At 40.5% G+C, this 19,314-nt stretch overlaps 1 protein-coding gene across 1 annotated transcript in view; it reads left to right on the forward strand.

The window, feature by feature from the left end:
• The first annotated feature begins 1,054 nt into the window (after positions 1-1,054).
• Positions 1,055-19,314, forward strand: part of mmp11a (matrix metallopeptidase 11a) — a 24,539-nt gene continuing 6,279 nt past the window's right edge. Inside the window, exons 1-3 of the mRNA XM_034541880.1 lie at positions 1,055-1,219; positions 13,538-13,764; positions 17,513-17,656. Of these exons, the coding sequence (XP_034397771.1) occupies positions 1,130-1,219; positions 13,538-13,764; positions 17,513-17,656 (461 nt within the window). The 5' untranslated portion in view covers positions 1,055-1,129. The remainder of the gene's footprint in view (positions 1,220-13,537; positions 13,765-17,512; positions 17,657-19,314) is intronic.

Consider the following 19,314-nt stretch of genomic DNA (forward strand, 5'->3'; position numbering starts at 1 on the left):
AATGTGACCGCATGTAGTACAACATTCTGGTATTTCTGGCATTCTGCATTTGACATACTTTGTTTTAGGACATTCTTAATCTTTAACTGGCATATTAAATAGTATACTACATGTTTACTGCATCAATTCAAATTATTTATTTTTAACTGTTCATTATGCTAAATTGGTGGACTTTTCACACAAATAACAACATAGTAATAATTATTATAATAATCAGCGGGTAGTATTAAGCTTTTTTTTTTTACCAAAACGTCAAACACATGTCCTCCATATTTATTTTGGGAATTATGGAGTTTTAGTTGCTGTATCTGAGAGGTGTTTACATCCTACATTGTCAGATATTCTGATGGTTTATTCCAGTATTTTCTTTTTTATTTCACATATTTAATTTTCTGCCTGGCATTTTACTCCTCTAGGCGTGTGCAGAGTCCAGTGCGAAATATCTCCTAATATAGTGTTTTTAAATTAAGGATTAAGTATTCCACACGTTGAGAACATTTAAATTATAGGGTAATAAACTATCTTTAAAAAAAACCATCTAAAAATGCAGTTTTTGGGGACATGCTCAACTTTAACTTAAGAGGAGAATAACAACCCTTATTTGGTGCTTGTGGTCACATTGGTTGTGAGGAAGTTGTGAAAGTCAGTAAAACAGAAACATCACTTTAATTCCCACATCTGCACTGCTTAACATATTATAAACTATCCTGCACATAAAAAGCATTTTAAACAGACTTGTCTTGTTTTGTGGTGGTTAGTTTTCAGGTTATTATAATGCTGTAATATCTACACACTGTTTCTTTGTGTTTTATAGAATTACTTCATATTGGGCTCTTTGGTTTCCATAAACTCGGAGAACCACAGGTGGGTAACAGAGACATCATCATCTGTTTTGAGTTGACGTGCGCGCGGCGGAGAAAGGGTTAAGAGTCACGTGGTAGCGGGTGCTATCATCAGCCCTGGGCTGTAAAAAAAAAAAAAAAAATGTGTATGTGGAGGAAAAAACTGAGTTTTTAGGAGAACAAAGAAATCGGAGTGTATTTAAAGAGAAGCGCAGCCGCGGACCCCGCAGCACGCCGTGACGCACCCGGACCTGCTCGTGCACCGGTTCTCCCGACGTGCGCCGAGGATGCGGACTTCTCTGCTCGTGTGCTGCTGCGTCTTCACGCTGCAATGCCTCCCCGCGCGGGGGTCCGGCGGCGGCCACGGACTGGCCCCGGTGAGTTGGACCACGCTGGTTGTTTTTGTAAACTTTTTGCAAACAAAAACAACAACAACAACAACAACTTGTGCAGAAGTTTGGAGGTTTTTGTCGGTCCCGTTTGAAGTGTTGCAGCGTGGGAACTTATGCATTTTAAAGGAATCTGCAGAATCGCAGACTTCAAAGCAGAATTTGATGCAAAGTATTATACGGTGCAGGTTAATGTACGAAGCATTTCTTAAAGCTTTCAAGTGCCACTTTTCTGCAGCGAAATGCGCGCGCACGTGCACGCACGCTCCTTTTGCAATATTTCGTGTGCAGACATATAAAGCAGCATGACTCTTAAATACTGGCCTCCTTAGTGTGCGAGACATTTCTTTCAGGATGGAGTGTCACTTTTCTGCATCGAAAACGCACGTGCACGCATTCACGCGCGCGCACCAATTGTATGTGCAGACTTGCGAGTCTTTTCCCTTCAAAGTGATGTATGCAGAGAAATGCGCACGCGTGCACGACACTTAATGTTGTTGTTGAGAAAATGGCTATTTTTAACTCGCGCGCACAGGTGCTGACCTGTCACTGTAATTACTTTGAAGAAATCACTATCATCACTATTTGTTTATTTTGTAGTGTCTGCTCAGCATGCAGCAGCAGCCACGCCAAACACATCCTGACGTCTGCGTGCGTGCGTGCGCGTGCGCGCTTGACAGCCAGGTCAAAAAAAACATAAATGTTGCTGAGTTCCCCCTCGTCAGCAGGACAGGAAGCAGTAATAACAGGTCTTAGAGGCATTTTGTCAACAACACCATAAAAGACGGGGTCCTCCATATGGAGCCGTCACGATGGCGTCTGTGGCACGCGCTGCCTCAGCAGTCACGTGTTCGTGTGGCTTAATCATGTTGACTTGCACTCGTTTATCAGCCTCACTTTGCTGTGGTTGCACACTTCACCACATGCTGCTGCTTTAATGCTTTGGGTTGTAATTCTGCATCATATTTATGACACCGCCTTTGTTCACAGCGGACCTTTATTTACACGGAAGAGGCTGGTTTAGCGTGCATGCTTCTTCTTTTCTCCCCCACAGGAATGTCCTGTTTACAGGTACACAGAAACAAGGAATTCATCAAAACACACAGATAAGCAGTTCCACGGAAGAATGTGGCGGTTTATACTGGGAATGCTCCGTGGGGTTTTTATTTTGAGGAGACTGTACAGAGATGTTTAGAGTCGAGAGCTTTCCACAGAAATAAACACAACAAGGTTGGAAGTAACTCAGGGGGAGAAAACAACCAATTGTATTTTGGTTGTATAGAAGTCTATGTATGCTTCATGTGTTAAAGCTGCATTCTCTCTCCTGACCACCAGGGGCGACTCCTCTGGTTGTATAGAAGTCTATGTATGCTTCATGTGTTAAAGCTGCATTCTCTCTCCTGACCACCAGGGGCGACTCCTCTGGTTGTATAGAAGTCTATGCTTCGTGTGTTAAAGCTGTATTCTCTCTCCTGACCACCAGGGGGCGACTCCTCTGGTTGTATAGAAGTCTATGCTTCATGTGTTAAAGCTGCATTCTCTCTCCTGACCACCAGGGGCGACTCCTCTGGTTGTATAGAAGTCTATGCTTCATGTGTTAAAGCTGCATTCTCTCTCCTGACCACCAGGGGGCGACTCCTCTGGTTGTATAGAAGTCTATGCTTCATGTGTTAAAGCCGCATTCTCTCTACTGACCACCAGGGGGCGACTCCTCTGGTTGTATAGAAGTCTATGCTTCATGTGTTAAAGCTGCATTCTCTCTCCTGACCACCAGGGGGCGACTCCTCTGGTTGTATAGAAGTCTATGCTTCATGTGTTAAAGCTGCATTCTCTCTCCTGACCACCAGGGGGCGACTCCTCTGGTTGTATAGAAGTCTATGCTTCATGTGTTAAAGCTGCATTCTCTCTCCTGACCACCAGGGGGCGACTCCTCTGGTTGTATAGAAGTCTATATAAATGACTCTACTTCTCTTGATGTATTCCCTCAGTAAACATTGTAAACATTAGTTTTTGGTCTCAATCTCTAGTTTCAAGTCTTCTTCAATACAGCGTGATGTTCATTTAGTAAATGATGGTCATTTAGAGTAAAACAGACCATGAAGCAGGGTGTGCTTGAGGGCGGGCTTACTGGGATTGACAGGTCTCTACCAAAGTGTTATCCGGTCTGGAAGGTTCTTCGTGTTTTCGTCATACAACTTTAATCCTTCCAAAGTGTGTTTTTAGTTCAAGAAAGGTAATTCTAACCATTTTGGTCGCCTAAAGATCTTTCAGGAAAGATGTAGAAAGGTGGCACCTGCTTTCTGATTATTTACGTCGTACAAGTCATGGAAAGTCGTCAAGCTGTAAATCTGTCAGTATTCCTTATTTCAGCCAAGTGACAGCAAGAATGTACGACTCTGCGTTGCTTTAATCGGCTGGTTCTTAACCCCGGGGTCACATAATGATTAACAGAAGAGAAAAGGATAAAAAAGAAGAAAAAAAACATATTCTCTTATTTTCTCAGACTTTCCTCTAATCTCTGTTTTCGGACTCTTCCTTTGTGTCGATTCATTAGAATCCACACATTTAATCCACAGTCATCAGAAGCCGTTACGACTCGTCTTCGTTGAAAACAATGCAAACAGGTTTCCACTCGTGGAGAAAAGACTAATTTCTAGCAACACATTTTTTAGAGCCGTTGCACCTGCGATGACAGCGTTGTTATGTCTGCTGGTCAACTCGCTGGAAAGTCTAATCTGCAGGTTCTTCAATTTGTCGTCCCCCCCCCCTGGTGTTGAAAAAAGAGTGAGTGATCACACAGGCCCGGACAGGCCTCGGTGTCTGTGGCATTCAGGGGATTCACAAATTGCCTGTTTTCTCTCTCGGGAGTGAAGAGGCGGAGCTAACAGCTCGCTGTTTTTGTCAATAAACCCTCCGAGTCCCTGGATTCTCCTGTTTTTTTTGTGCCCATCATGGCAATGTCTTTGGGCAAAGCGATTGGTCGGGGAAACCGTGGGAGCAAAGGTGACATCAGAGCCGGGCCCGGGTTCCCAGCGAGCACAGATCTAGGTCACAGCTGCGCCGGGCCGTGAGTGGCTGATGAGACACAACGAGGAGGTGTGGGAGGGGGGCAGTTAAAAGGCCCCTCCCTCATGAAGTTAATCATGCTTTTGTTAGCTAGCGCGAGGAGCCCCCAGCCTCAAATCTCTCATTAACAAGGTGAGTGAAGGGGGGGCTGGCAGAACGAACACTGTTGGGACGGGCCCTGATATTTGGTTTTGGACATTTGAGAGGAGACAAATCCTGAGGCTTAAAGCTAGAGTAGGAAATATTGAGAAACCAACAAGAGTGAGCTGAGAGTGAGATTAAGAACATTTTACAACCGCGAAACCAACAAAGAGCGTTCTTTCAGTCAGTTGACCGCTGTTGGTTTTCCGGCGTGGCACGAGAATTCAACGTGGATTTATTTGTCACGTAATTTGCGTATGTCAGTAACGGCACTTTTGTAGTTATTTTAACCCAAAACGATGATCTTAGTTTTATTGCCTCAACCTAGCTAAGTATTTTATTTCCTTTAAAAACAGAAGTCTCTTTTGAAAAGAGAGTATTTTTCCAACATAAATTGACAACGTGTTTCTCGCTTTTGTAGAATAATCATACGAACCGTTGCATGAGGATACGTTGACTATGTTCACCATCAGCATGCTAACATGCTAATATGGGAACGTCATTACTAAAGGTATTTGCTCATAAACGAAAGTACTGCACCAAAATAACAGTTTCGACCTGATGGTGGCACTAGATGAAAAGTCAGAGCATCACCAAAGTCAGTGGGATTCATCCTCTGGGCACCACGAATGTCTGTATTAAATGTCATGGCAATCCATAGAAGAGATGCAGAGATATTTCAGTCAATCATTATGCAGGTATTTGTTTATTAAGTACTGGACAAATAGACAGTTTGACCTGATGGTGGCGCTAGATTAAAATTCAGAGCATCACCAAAGTCAGTTGGATTCATCCTCTGAGCACCATGAATTTCTGTACTAAATGTCACGGCAATCCATAAAATGGATGTTGAGATATTTCATGTTTGGACCAAAGTGACAGACAAGCAGAGCTAGGGTGTTATTTAAGTATCAGGGATCAGCTTTTACACAGCAGGTGTTGCTCCAGATGTTTCTTTAAATCACTCGAAAAATAAATCTTGTCTAAACTGGGCTGAACGTTCAATCCCTACGATGTCCTGACTTCATCTTTTTGACTGGAGTCTGTCACTCTCTATCCGTCCATCTCAACCAAATCAAATAACAACGGAAGCTCCAAAAAAGCCTTTAAAAGAAAAGAAAAAAAACACCTAAAAACAGAGCATAATCTGCCCGGTAACCGCTACTCTCGCTTAGCGATAACGATGAAATAATCCGCAAGAGATAAGAGATTGAAGCAGATGCTTTGCATCGCCTTCCACCGCCGGGTGTTTCTGATTTTCAGACGATATATATTGGATTACTAGAGTTAGACACCCTCCAAAACAAAACCTTATCCGTCTGCCCATGTAAACACTCACTTATGACTTCCTATCATCCGGATTCACTGGGACCAGGTTCAGAGATATCAGACTTTTATCAGGCGCTTCTTGTTTCTCTGCTTCAGATTCTCGTGAGAAGCTGCGGCTCCATTGAAACGATCAATAAACCGGTTTGTTTGGGTTTTTGTTTGCCACGAATGTAGTAAATGTCAGATCTCATCCGTCTGAGATGTTAAGTGAATATCGGCAGGAATTTCTGGATCACCTTTTTGTAATATCCTTTTCTTTTCGGGGCTACTTTCCACTCAAATCTGCAGTTCCTACTTTATTTTATTCAGAACACATGTTGTTGTGGATGCCGTGCATTCAGGTATGTGATGAACAAATTGGTCTCTGAGCCTTTGCTTGAGAAGGTTTTCGGGTTGCTTTTGTAAGCAGGATCTAGGAAGGTACAACTAGGTGAAAGGGTGCATCATGGGCCGAGGGAGATGCCCTTTAAATTACACAATACATTCATTATTTGTTTTTTGTAAGTAGGATACATTTATTGTTGGTTTTGGACTTTGTATGATTTGTTTTTTAACAGAAAAAAACATTTAAACACAATTAAAACGTTTGATTAAATAAAAAAATAGATCTAATCATCACAAACCTCAAAGTTTAGTAGGCGACATCACAACATCAACGCCTACTTCTTCTACATAATATGTTTTTTTTTTACATTTGTTACTCGTTCAGTCTCTCCTCAAACTCGGTGCCGACTAATTTGGAACGGAGTTGGAGAGACCTGGAGCCTAAAAATACCCGTGACTACTGAAAAATACCCGTGGCTACTGAAACATACCCGTGACTACTGAAAAATACCCGTGGCTACTGAAACATACCCGTGACTACTGAAAAATACCCGTGACTACTGAAACATACCCGTGACTACTGAAAAATACCCGTGGCTACTGAAAAATACCCGTGGCTACTGAAACATACCCGTGACTACTGAAAAATACCCGTGACTACTGAAACATACCCGTGACTACTGAAACATACCCGTGACTACTGAAAAATACCCGTGGCTACTGAAAAATACCCGTGGCTACTGAAACATACCCGTGACTACTGAAACATACCCGTGACTACTGAAACATACCCGTGACTACTGAAACATACCCGTGACTACTGAAAAATACCCGTGACTACTGAAACATACCCGTGACTACTGAAAAATACCCGTGGCTACTGAAAAATACCCGTGGCTACTGAAACATACCCGTGACTACTGAAAAATACCCGTGGCTACTGAAACATACCCGTGACTACTGAAAAATACCCGTGGCTACTGAAAAATACCCGTGACTACTGAAAAATACCCGTGACTACTGAAAAATACCCGTGACTACTGAAACATACCCGTGACTACTGAAAAATACCCGGGACTACTGAAAAATACCTGTGACTACTGAAACATACCCATGACTACTGAAAAATACCCGGGACTACTGAAAAATACCCGTGACTACTGAAACATACCCGTGACTACTGAAACATACCCGTGACTACTGAAAAATACCCGTGACTACTGAAACATACCCGTGACTACTGAAAAATACCCGTGACTACTGAAACATACCCGTGACTACTGAAAAATACCCGTGACTACTGAAACATACCCGTGACTACTGAAACATACCCGTGACTACTGAAAAATACCCGTGACTACTGAAAAATACCCGTGGCTACTGAAAAATACCCGTGGCTACTGAAACATACCCGTGGCTACTGAAACATAACTGTGACTACTGAAACATACCCGTGACTACTGAAAAATACCCGTGGCTACTGAAACATAACTGTGACTACTGAAACATACCCGTGACTACTGAAACATACCCGTGACTACTGAAACATACCCCTGACTACTGAAGCGTAATTGGTCCCGGGAATGAGTTCTGATTGTAACGTTTCCTTTGGAAGACAAAAGCCAGGTGTAAAGATAATATGTAGAAACCCGTCTGCCTCGGTTCATGCCAATAAACGTCCAACTTCAGGGGTTTTAAATTGCTAACAGTTCAGACTTTGCTTTGTATCTCGGGGCGGGTGATCCCGTGTCGGTGACTCAGCAGGTGGAGGCAGGAGTGTTGTGTTCAAGCTCGCGTGTTCACGTGTAATTTTCAAGGGCAGACAATGGAAATCCTGTCGGGAGACTTTGTGACGACGCCACGGGAAGAAAAGAAATACCCTCGGGGGGGAAAAAAGGAGTCTGTCACTTTCTGCTGAGAGTGCGAGAAGCCAGTGATGAGACTTGAAACTCCTGAAGAGCCTGAAGGCATCGTGAAAAAAAAAAGAAAGCCTTCTTGACTCTGGAAACATGTGAGTTTGTGATGGCGGCGGCGATGGAGGAGGAGGAGGAAGGTGTTCATTACAAGTACGGACATATCTAGCTCCTGGTTACAGCGATGACAAGATGTGTGATCTGACAGCGGTATTCAGAGGGAAACGTGTCCGTACACGGTGCGTCTGAGCACTGTCTCCAGTCTGACAACAAACCCACCGCCATCACCCCCCTCCACAAGGTCATCAGTCCCCCCTCCCCCCCCACAAGGTCACCGGGCTTCAGTCAGGACGTTTTCAACGCCGGTTTAATCAAGAAACCGTTTGACCGAGTCAAGAGAAACCCTTCGTTTGATACCTTTGAAGCCATTAGGTGTTAAGTGACAGAAAAGATTTCTGGTACCTTTGATTAAAGACATTCTTAGTGGACTGACCGATTTTATTGACTAGTCGTTCAGTTGATTTAATAGAACGAGCTGTGAAAGTGTTTCACCTCTTTAAATCTTGTGTTTACCAGAGCTCAGTTTCTTATAAATAAGTTATTCGCACTAGAGACAACTTAGAGGAGGCAGCACTTCTTTCCCACCTCTGTATTTTAGAAAATACATTGTGTTCATCATTTTAATTTATGTCTTGTCAAGCTCACATTTTACTGCTAATAGGCCAACTTGTCGTGGGTTATATTGCAGAACCTGAACTTAAATTATTCATTTTTGGCAGCGATTGCAGTTAATAGAAAAATAACAATGAATGCATCTACTAACAAGTATTGTGTGTGAATCGAAGCCTGCTGTATATTATTCCTCTCACCCATAAAGATCCATTAAGAACACACACAATACTTTATTTTCACTTAATTCCACATTGATTCATCCGTCGCTGAAAATAGTCCTCAACAAATACTCCATTCTTCCCCTTTTTAACCAATAGGCTTTGTGCTAAGAGGCTTTGCTTTTGAGTAAATGAGGCACTTTATTTGTCTTTTATTGGGCAGCTTTTATCAATGAATAAAACAAATTCAAAAGTATTATTCATTGATAAAAGCTGCCCAATAAACGACACGTTATTCTAGACAGAGCTAATGCTTTTGTGTCGACCTTGAACTTTGATGTGAAACCTGTTGGGAATCAGGGTTTTCCTCGGCTGTGGGGTCGGACAGGTCAAACAATCCATTTGACAGACAGGTGGGCGGCTAGCGGGGGGGTTAGTCCTTTAACCACACGTTTCTTTTTCGTCTCCCTCTTTGAAATGACACCCACCACTTAGAATTAGCCAAAGTTTTACGAGCCTGAAAGCCGACACTCCCCTCAAAGATTGAGATCAGGTGGCAGGCGACTTTGGTCTCAACTGTCTGGTTTTGGGGACGGAGGTCGGCTTGTGACCAGGTGACCTCCGTCCAACACACAGCTGGGGGCGGGACGTTGTCCTCACCAGCGAAAACCCAGAATCAGTCTTCAAAGACCTAAAATTAGTTATTATCCTGACAACAACAAGTCTGGATTACCAGCCGGGAAAAGTCCACAAAATGTCAATTATTACCACAATAATTTGATTAATTGATCATTTTGATGGAACTATCTCCACAAAAGTGGATATTACTAATACTTTACTAATACGTTTTAATTAATTTACGACAACACAAAAACAGCAGGAGGAGTTCTGGTCACACTGGATTTAATGGGATGTTCTTGGAGGGCCGTAGTTGGGTGGGGGGGTTGATAGGGGTCATTGCCCCGGGTGGGGTGGCCTTCAAACAAGTTAGACCAGGACTTCTTGTGGCCGTGTAGAGGATAACCAAAATAACTTGAAGACGTTGCGCCACAGAAATCTCTTCGTGAGGTCGAGGGGAAATCAATAAAATGTGACTTTAACTCAGGAGACAGCTGTTCATGTCCCGTTTCCTTCCATCAGTCAGTGTCGGTTTCAATTGACCACAACTGACCCTTAACACTGTAACTAACTGCCTTCCCTGAAGAATGATGATCTAAGTCTTATGGAAAGCGATTGCAGAGAGAGATGTGTGTTTGAAGGATATATCCAGGATGAAAACAAGTTTAAAAATATATATATATATATATATATATATATATATATATATATATATGTAATAGAAGAGATAGAAGCTAAAGTGTAAAAGGGAACCATCACATCACCTTGAGATCGAGATAACCTAGAAACGTAAAGTTTTAGTAACGTATATATGTCTTTCTAACTTCTCCTGGCAACACATATTACTATTACTAAACCATAAGAATCTATGGCGCCGATGCTACGCTGTGATTGGAGGACTTAGCGAAGGCCCAATAGGTCACTAGTGTTGAAAGTACCTTTTAGGAGTTTTGATGCAAAGCAACCGTTGTGTTTGCATCCAGGCATGTTGTTTGCATCCTGGAGGTCTGACAAACACGTCGAAGGCATTTCCTTCCTCTTCAAAACATTGTTGGATACGCTTTCGTCTTCACTCTTTTGCTGCTGCTACGTTTCTCAACACCACCAACTGTCAAAGCACCGCCACGCTCATCAAAACGTGGCTTCAGAGTATGAAGTATGTTTAACAAGTCGCGTTTGAGGCTACACTTTCCCTCACTCAATCCACAGAGAGGAAAACAATCACATGACAAACAAGCGGTGTAGTCGTTTAGGTTGGAGGATTTGTTCAAGACGTTGTGTCAACAGTTTCAAAAAAAAGTTGCAGGTTTGAATTCCATAGTCATATGTTTCTAAAATAGTAACACGTAAAGATAGGGGATACAAAAAAATATACAAATAAGCCATTTATTTAATCTGTGATTCTATAATATATATATTATATTAATTATATTATTATATAATATTATATTCTATATATCCTCCTCACGTCATTAAAAAAAATCCACAACTTCCTATAAACAATACTGAGGACATGAACTCAATGGCCTGTTTCCCTGATAGAGCCTATAGCCCCCCCCCCCCCCCCGTAAGTTATTTTGTTGTTGTCACGTTTGCAGATAACAGCGCAGGAGGAACCTCAGATCTCACTCCAGAAAAAAAGAAGCGTCTTCTTTAGCTCATTAAAGAGAAACTGTAGAACATGAGCAGGAACGCCCCCCCCCCCCCCCTCCCCTCCTCCAAATGTGAGTAAAGTGCTTTGTGCCACAAAATAAGCAGCTTACATCTCGTTTAAACAAAGTTTTTTTCGGGGAGGTGTGTACTGTTTGCTCTGTGATCCGGACCCATCCGTCACCGTGGTTTCTGCAGTCTGGAGCACATTCCATGAATCCTGCTGGGTTTTGTTCCCCTTAACCTGCAACGACGGCGCTGAGCGAGGCAGCCTCGTTCAAACACAACACACACCGTTGTGACCATTATTATTCTGTATCTTATGGATCTATTTTGAATTACGGCTTTTTTGGGGGCTTTTTGGTGGAGGAACCTTTGGTTTAATAATGCTGACAGTTGATATTTTGTTACTTTTTTTTGGGGGGGGGGGGGGGTTTGATTACTTTTTCTCTCTGGGTGGCTGTGGCTCAGTGGAAGAGCGGGTAGTTCTTCAATCCACGATGTGTACTTGGGCAAGACGCTAAACCCCAAATTGGTCTCGTAGGCTGTTCCTGCGTTGGATGAATGGGTATAAATGTTGGTTAGTCCTGATGGGCCGGTATGAATGGGTGAATGAACATGGAGGTTTTTTGGAGTCTTCCGGAGATCAGTACTTTTCGATCCTGACAGGAAATGGTAAACAGACTTGTATTTGTACAGATGCAATATTTAGGAGTTATTGTCGGTTCCCACTAAGCACAAAATTAGAGACGTGAAGGTATAAAAATGTCTAAGCTTCTGGGTTAAAACCACAGACCTGTCAATCACCTTGTAGCCCCGCCCTTAAGCATCCCCTGCTTTATGGTCTGTTTGACTCTAAATGACCATAATTTACTAAATGAACATCACGCTGTATTGAAGAAGACTTGAAACTAGAGATTGAGACCAAAAACTAATGTTTACAATGTTTACTGAGGGAATAAATCAAGAGAAGTAGAGTCATTTATATAGACTTCTATACAACCAGAGGAGTCGCCCCCTGGTGGTCAGGAGAGAGAATGCAGCTTTAACACATGAAGCATAGACTTCTATACAACCAGAGGAGTCGCCCCCTGGTGGTCAGGAGAGAGAATGCAGCTTTAACACATGAAGCATAGACTTCTATACAACCAGAGGAGTCGCCCCCTGGTGGTCAGGAGAGAGAATGCAGCTTTAACAGATGAAGCATAGACTTCTATACAACCAGAGGAGTCGCCCCCTGGTGGTCAGGAGAGAGAATGCAGCTTTAAGACATGAAGCATAGACTTCTATACAACTAGAAGAGTCGCCCCCTGGTGGTCAGTAGAGAGAATGCAGCTTTAACACATGAAACATATACTTCTATACAACCAGACCAGGAGAGAGGATGCAGCTTTAAGACACTTCCGCATCGGCTTAACTCTGCAGAACGGGACGTTGCCGCCTGGTTTTAACCCAGAAGTCTTTTTACCTGCATGTTTCTGAATTTATTTTTTGTGGGAACCGACAATGACTCTTGAATATTGCAGTATTCCGTAACAGGACAATATCAGAAAATGCAGGATTAGAAGTTGTGGGCCAGATTGACATAATCTCACGACAAAAGTTTCATCAGTTTCATCTCTACGCAATAAATTGATAGCGTCTTTTCCCACAGGTTGTTCTGAGTAGCAGCGGAAAAGGAAGTGCACGTAATTGTGTGATTTGGGGGAGAACACCCAACTGTAAGTGAAGTAGTGCAGATGTGGTTTGGATCAGCGGGGTGAGGACCGAGTCCGATGAGGAGGCTCTCCTCTGTAATTTGCTGCAGTGGAAATGAGCAAAGCCATTTCCTCTGGATCTGGTGGGGAAGGGGGGGTTGAATGGGTGGGGCTGGTAGTACCAAGGACATCCTGGGACCGACCGTCTCTTAAACCGGGCCAATCAACGTGGCTCTGTGGCCTGATTATGAAAGTTCAAAATGATTCACATTCAGTCAGCTCTGTTATACTCGTCTGTCTCAGGTCTTTTGTTTCTTCACCCCTCCTTTGTGTTTTCTTCCTCCTCCCCCTGTTTCCAATGTTCCTCCACTTCATCGCGCCTTTCTTCCGTTCACCATATTGCTCATCGTTGTACTTGTTTAAAACGTCCTCGATCAGGCTATGAACTGTTGCGTTAAGTCCAGTTGGTTAAACTATGTGAGTTTATTGTCCCGTTAGCTCTTTAGCTCCATGAGCTAACGCTTCAATAGAGCTCAACAGTTTTATTAACGTAAGCTCCACCAGACTTTAGGATTTTAGACATTCATCCATTATCTTTTTTTCTTCTTTTTTAATGGAGCTCTCATTTATTTCCACACATTTCTTCTACCAGAACCAAAGACGATTGGATGACCCAGCGTAACATGTTCTTAATTATTTACGTATTTAATGAACATCGTCTTTTTTTTTCTCCCCCAGGTCTCTGAAAAGTTGCCCGACCTGAAGCAGAGGGGGAAGCTTCCTCACGTTCAGGACGTAGTCAAAGAGGCGAGTTGGCCGACCAACGCCTCCAACGCGTGGAACCGACCTCGCTGTGGCGTCCCGGACTACCCGGCCCACAAGGAGGTGCGTCATCGGGGGCGACACCGCCAGAGACGCTTCGTCCTGTACGGAGGTCGTCTGGAGAAGACGGACCTCACCTACAGGTACAGATCCAATATAATTTTGATTTGAAGGATTCCCAACATTTTATTATTGGTAAGCAGAGGATGGTCACGAGATAGTCGGGCAAAGCCTGAGCTGATTGGACGTTGATTTATTGGTTTCCTATCGCAAGCAATTTCCTATTGCAGTGAATCCCCCTATTTTACCATGTGCCAAGTCAAATAATAAGTTTTTTAGGCAGGACTCTATTCTGTAATTCAATTCAAAATTGTACTGCAGGAGGCAAAAAACCAACACAAAAAATACAAAACATATTAATGTAAGAATAAAATAGTAGCCAATCCATAGTTAACCAACAGTGTCCAATAAAGCGAAGGCACATTGTAACGTAAGTTATTGTACAGCGTTCGTAGCTAAACATACAAAAAGAAAATGAGCCAAAACGATGTATCCAGAAAGCAAATTCTATGTAATCCACATGATCGTTAACCAGGAAGTATAAAGACCGACAAACACGTTGTTCAAGTCAACGTTGATTTATTTGTCACGTTACGTAACGCCACTTCCGTCATTATTTAATCAAACCTGACGAAGTAGTTTTGTTTTGTAGAGTTTATTTTTAAAAGACTGTATGCATGTAATGAGCGGAAAATCCACACTTGTTGCTGGACTGATGAACAACCTTTCATAAGGTACCGTAGGAACCGTTGCGTGTAAATAGGTAATGGTTTTCTCAAAAGTTAACCGTACCAATTTAAAATGGAACGATTTGTGAACGTGTTCCTGCTGCTCCCAAGAAAACCCCCAAAAAAGATTTATTGCAGGTTTAAGACATTATTTTGTTTTTACGAGACAGCGCGTTACTGAAGTTCACGGCGGACTAAAATGATGACTGTTGCAGCCGGGATATGCCAGATATTCAGACAAAAATTGAATGATGAACTCAAAGAAAACGCATTTAACACGGGAGGGCGTATGTACAGTTTCTTAGAAAATTAAGTCTTCAAATTATGATTTTGACAAATGGGTGCTGCCTTTCTTTCATCTGCGGCCTCGGCACCATCGAGCGTCTGGCAATCCTCTGCTGGCGGCTGCCTCCCTGTCTGTGTCTCCCTTTCAACACCACATTAAGCCAGAGAACCAGAGCCGGGGGGAGGCAGCGCCGACCGCAGACTCATACGATTGTGCTGGATCGGCCCAATAAAGGGCTGAGTGACACCTGACGAAGAGAAGCGGTTCACCAGGCGACAACCCGCCGACTCAAACTGCACTTGACCTTTCGGGGCAAACCGTTGAGCGTCTACGTCCTTCTAAATTACTTAAACGTGAGCGTTGGAAGAGCGAAGCCGTGCTAATGAGTCCCCGAGTTCGCTTTTCATTTAAAATCGGCCGACGTTTTCGATCTCGTGAAGCAAGATCTGGCATGACTGGCTTGAGCTTGAGCTGGTCGCTGTGTTTCAGTCTCTCCCATGGAAATGCACTTTGTAAAACATTGGTGAACTCAAATGGATAGAATAAGTCTATTTATATTGATATGTTCTTATTATACAAAGCCTATTCTGTGCCATAGAGCTCTATTGCTGTCCAAAAACTAGTAAACACACGTCAATCAACACAAAGGCCATTTTGCCCCGCTCAGGATTTGAAGCAATATGCTATATAGATTTGGGGAAGTGGTCCAAATGTCTGACTGTTGAAACAATCAATTAAAGAGCCCCAAAAGACCCCAAACAAAGAGGTTCAGCAACTAGATTGACAGTTACATCCACAATGTCCAAAGGAAAGACCACCTGCACCCGGCATGTTACTGTTTGACTATTTAAGTTGGCAAGTAGCTAAATCACTAGCTAACGTTGTTGTAAGGAATCAATAAGATAAGATAGATAAGATAAGATAATCCTTTTTTAGTCCCGCAGTGGGGACATTTACAGGATCACAGCAGCATAGTGTAAAGTGAAAACAAGAGACTAAATAAAAAAACAAGTATTATAATAAGCAATAAAAAACAGTAATGAAAAAAACAGTAAAGAATCCCCAATAACTGAAATATGTTATATAAAGACATAATATCTAATTGCACAGTGTATTTATATTGCACTGGTTCCTAGGCAGAGTCAATGTACGCTTATTAGTTTGATATATTGGTAATATGACAGCAAGCTAATGCAAAGCGCTAACGTGACACGTTAGCTTGCGTTATGCGTTTGTTTGCTTCTTCAAAACACTATATATCATCTCTAATCTAGAGGGTATTTGTGTTGAAAGGATAAGCTCAAGGATTTCAACCTGTGTGGACTTTGCACAACACAAACTGAAGTCAATCTGCACAAATGTTTGCACAATTGCAGAAGTGTTTGCACAAGTACGCTTTTAATTTACCATCAAACAAAAAGATAATTCTGTGTCAGGTTTTTTTTACGATAATTTTTTAAAACCTGGCTGCTTCCTGTCCCCTTGTGACCCTCTTTGCATGATAAAAGACAAAAGCTGATGACAGCCAGTATACATTTTTACTTCCTCCAGACATAAAATGGTGCAGCAGATTTCTCTTAGCAGAGAGGTCACAGTATTGGTCTTTATTGTGGTCCAAAGTAGCTGTTTTTAACATTTTAACGTTATTAATGCTACACACAAAATACCTTTAACCATATATCTTTCCATCAATAAAACCTGTACATGTATACCCAGGGAAGACTGGCTATATAAGTGTTTAGGATACCTTTATTAAAAAATAAATATGATATCTTATATCCCGAGGTTAAAGGAATAGTTTTTATTTTGGTAAATTCACTTATTTGCTTCCTTACTGAGAATAAGAAAATCTAAAATAATCTCATGTTTCTGTGTTAAGTACGGAGCCAGGATGGGCTCTACTTCTCTCTTGATTTATTCCCTCTGTAAACATTGTAAACATGAGTTTATGTTTTGTTTATTTAGAATTATGGTCCGTTTAGCAGGCTTTAGGGCGGAGCTACAATGTGATTGACAGGTCGATGTGGCTACCAGAGCCCCGTAAGGCGTGTCTACGTCACTCCTCCAGTCCAGATCACTTCCTGTTCACTGGTTGCTGAAAAAGACGGCGATTTTTAAACTTTAAACGTAATATAACGTCAGTGAGGAACGTTAGCCTGTTTTTGCTTGTTATGCTAAGCTAACTGCCTGTAGCTTCACATTGACCGCACAGACAGTCTCAGCAAACTCTCCACCAGAAAGCCAATAAAACTATTACTCTCACATTAAAAACTGATTTATTCCCAGCTGAAACATTTATTACATTTTACTGCAGCAGTAACTTTCAGATTTGAGCCACGAGATAAGGAAGTTTCTTCTTCTTCTTCTTCTGTTTCTTCTTCTTCTTCTTCTTCTTCTGTTTCTTCTTCTTCTTCTTCTTCTTCTTCGTCTTCTTCGTCTTCTGTTTCTTCTTCTTCTTCTTCTTCTTCTGTTTCTTCTTCTTCTTCTTCTTCTTCTTCTTCTTCTTCTTCTTCGTCTTCTGTTACTTCTTCTTCTTCTGTTTCTTCTTCTTCTTCTTCTTCTTCTTCTTCCTCCTCCTCCATCACACTGGGTGGTTCAATCAGAAAGGAAAAGGGAGGAGTCGGTGACTCCGTGTTGTGTTAGCGAGCCGGAGGGCGTCGGTAACGGCACACCTCCCCTGCTGAAGATATCAGATTAGAGGGAGGCATGCGAGGCCGGTGGTCCCTCTCTGCTGGGATACTGAACACCCTGTGTGTGTGTGTGTGTGTGTGTGTGTGTGTGTGTGTGTGTGTGTGTGTGTGTGTGTGTCACCTGCAGGATCGTCCGGTTCCCCTGGCAGATAGGCGAGGAAAAGGTTCGCCGTGTCTTTCGGGAGGCGCTGAAAATCTGGAGCGACGTGACGCCGCTCACCTTCACCGAGGTCCAAGGCGAGAAGGCCGACATCCGCATCGACTTCACGAGGTGGGACGCCCCATTATATTTATTATTATATTATGTTTTCATCATATTACATTGTATGTATTATATTATATCTATTATTATTTTATGTTTACTCTTATATTATATTATTTTTATTACATTATATTTATTATTATATTATGTTTTTTTCTTACATCATATTAAATTTTATGTATTATATTATATTTACTATTATATTATATCTATTATTATTTTATGTTTACTCTTATATTATATTATTTTTATTACATTATATTTATTATTATATTATGTTTTTTTCTTACATCATATTACATTTTATGTATTATATTATATTTACTATTATATTATATCTATTATTATTTTATGTTTACTCTTATATTATATTATTTTTATTACATTATATTTATTATTATATTATGTTTTTTTCTTACATCATATTAAATGTTATGTATTATATTATATTTACTATTATATTATATTATTTTTCTTACATTATATTTATTATCAAATTATGTTTTTTTCTTACATCATATTACATTATATATATTATTATATTATATTTACTATTATATTACATCTATTATTATTTTATGTTTACTCTTATATTATATTACATTATTTGTACAATAATATTATATTTACTCTTATATTTACTATTATATTACATTATAATTACTATTATATTATTTTATTACATATTTATTATTATATTATGTTTATTCTTACATTATATTACATTATTTGTACTATAATATTACATTATATTTACTCTTAAATTATATTTACTCTTATATTAGATTACATTACATTACATGTATTATTATATTATATTTACTCTTATATTATAATATATTATATTACATTATATTTACTCTGATATTTACTATTATATTACATTATATTTACTCTTAAATATATGTACTCTTATATTAGATTGTATTACATTATATGTATTATTACATTATATTGACTTTGATATTATATGTACGATATTTTATTATATCACATTACATTTATTCTTAAATTATATTACATTGTATTATATTATAGAAGTATAAAAAAAGAAACTAGCAAATGACTAAATGTGTAAAAGTCTCTCATAACTCTTGTTTTTACTTTATCAAACATTTAAATCTCAGACCAGCAGTTCAAATGAGATATTGTCAAAGAATAAAAGAATCAGATAAAAACAAGAGATAGAAGACAAACACATATCAAAAGGTTTTGGAACGACTTCATTTTCTTTCTCTTTTAGTTTCTTCCTGTTGTGATTTCCTTCTTCTTTTGAATTATGAATCGAGCTTCATGTTCAGATAAACTCTGTGTGAGTGGATTCAAACATGGACTACGTGCTGTTGTGAACTTCACTGTGACTAAACACAGCCGGTGCATCTCGTTATCGTACACTACGAATAATTATAATAATTATAATGATGGTTAGAGGAGGAGAATTACTACAAAGGTGTTCGGGACCCAAAGACAAATGTCTGTAGACAATGCAGTTGTTGGGCTTGTAGAACATCATTTTTATTTTATTTTATATACTTTTTATTTGTTGCATCTTTTAATATTAATATAATCCAATTTGTATAGTTTATAGAATTAGTAGGTGCATTCTTGTTTAGAGTTTTTTTTTGTTTTGTGTCAACGCATTTTATTTATTTATATATATACATATA

This window comes from Cyclopterus lumpus, chromosome 9, assembly GCF_009769545.1.
Source record: "Cyclopterus lumpus isolate fCycLum1 chromosome 9, fCycLum1.pri, whole genome shotgun sequence".
Lineage (NCBI taxonomy): Eukaryota > Metazoa > Chordata > Actinopteri > Perciformes > Cyclopteridae > Cyclopterus > Cyclopterus lumpus.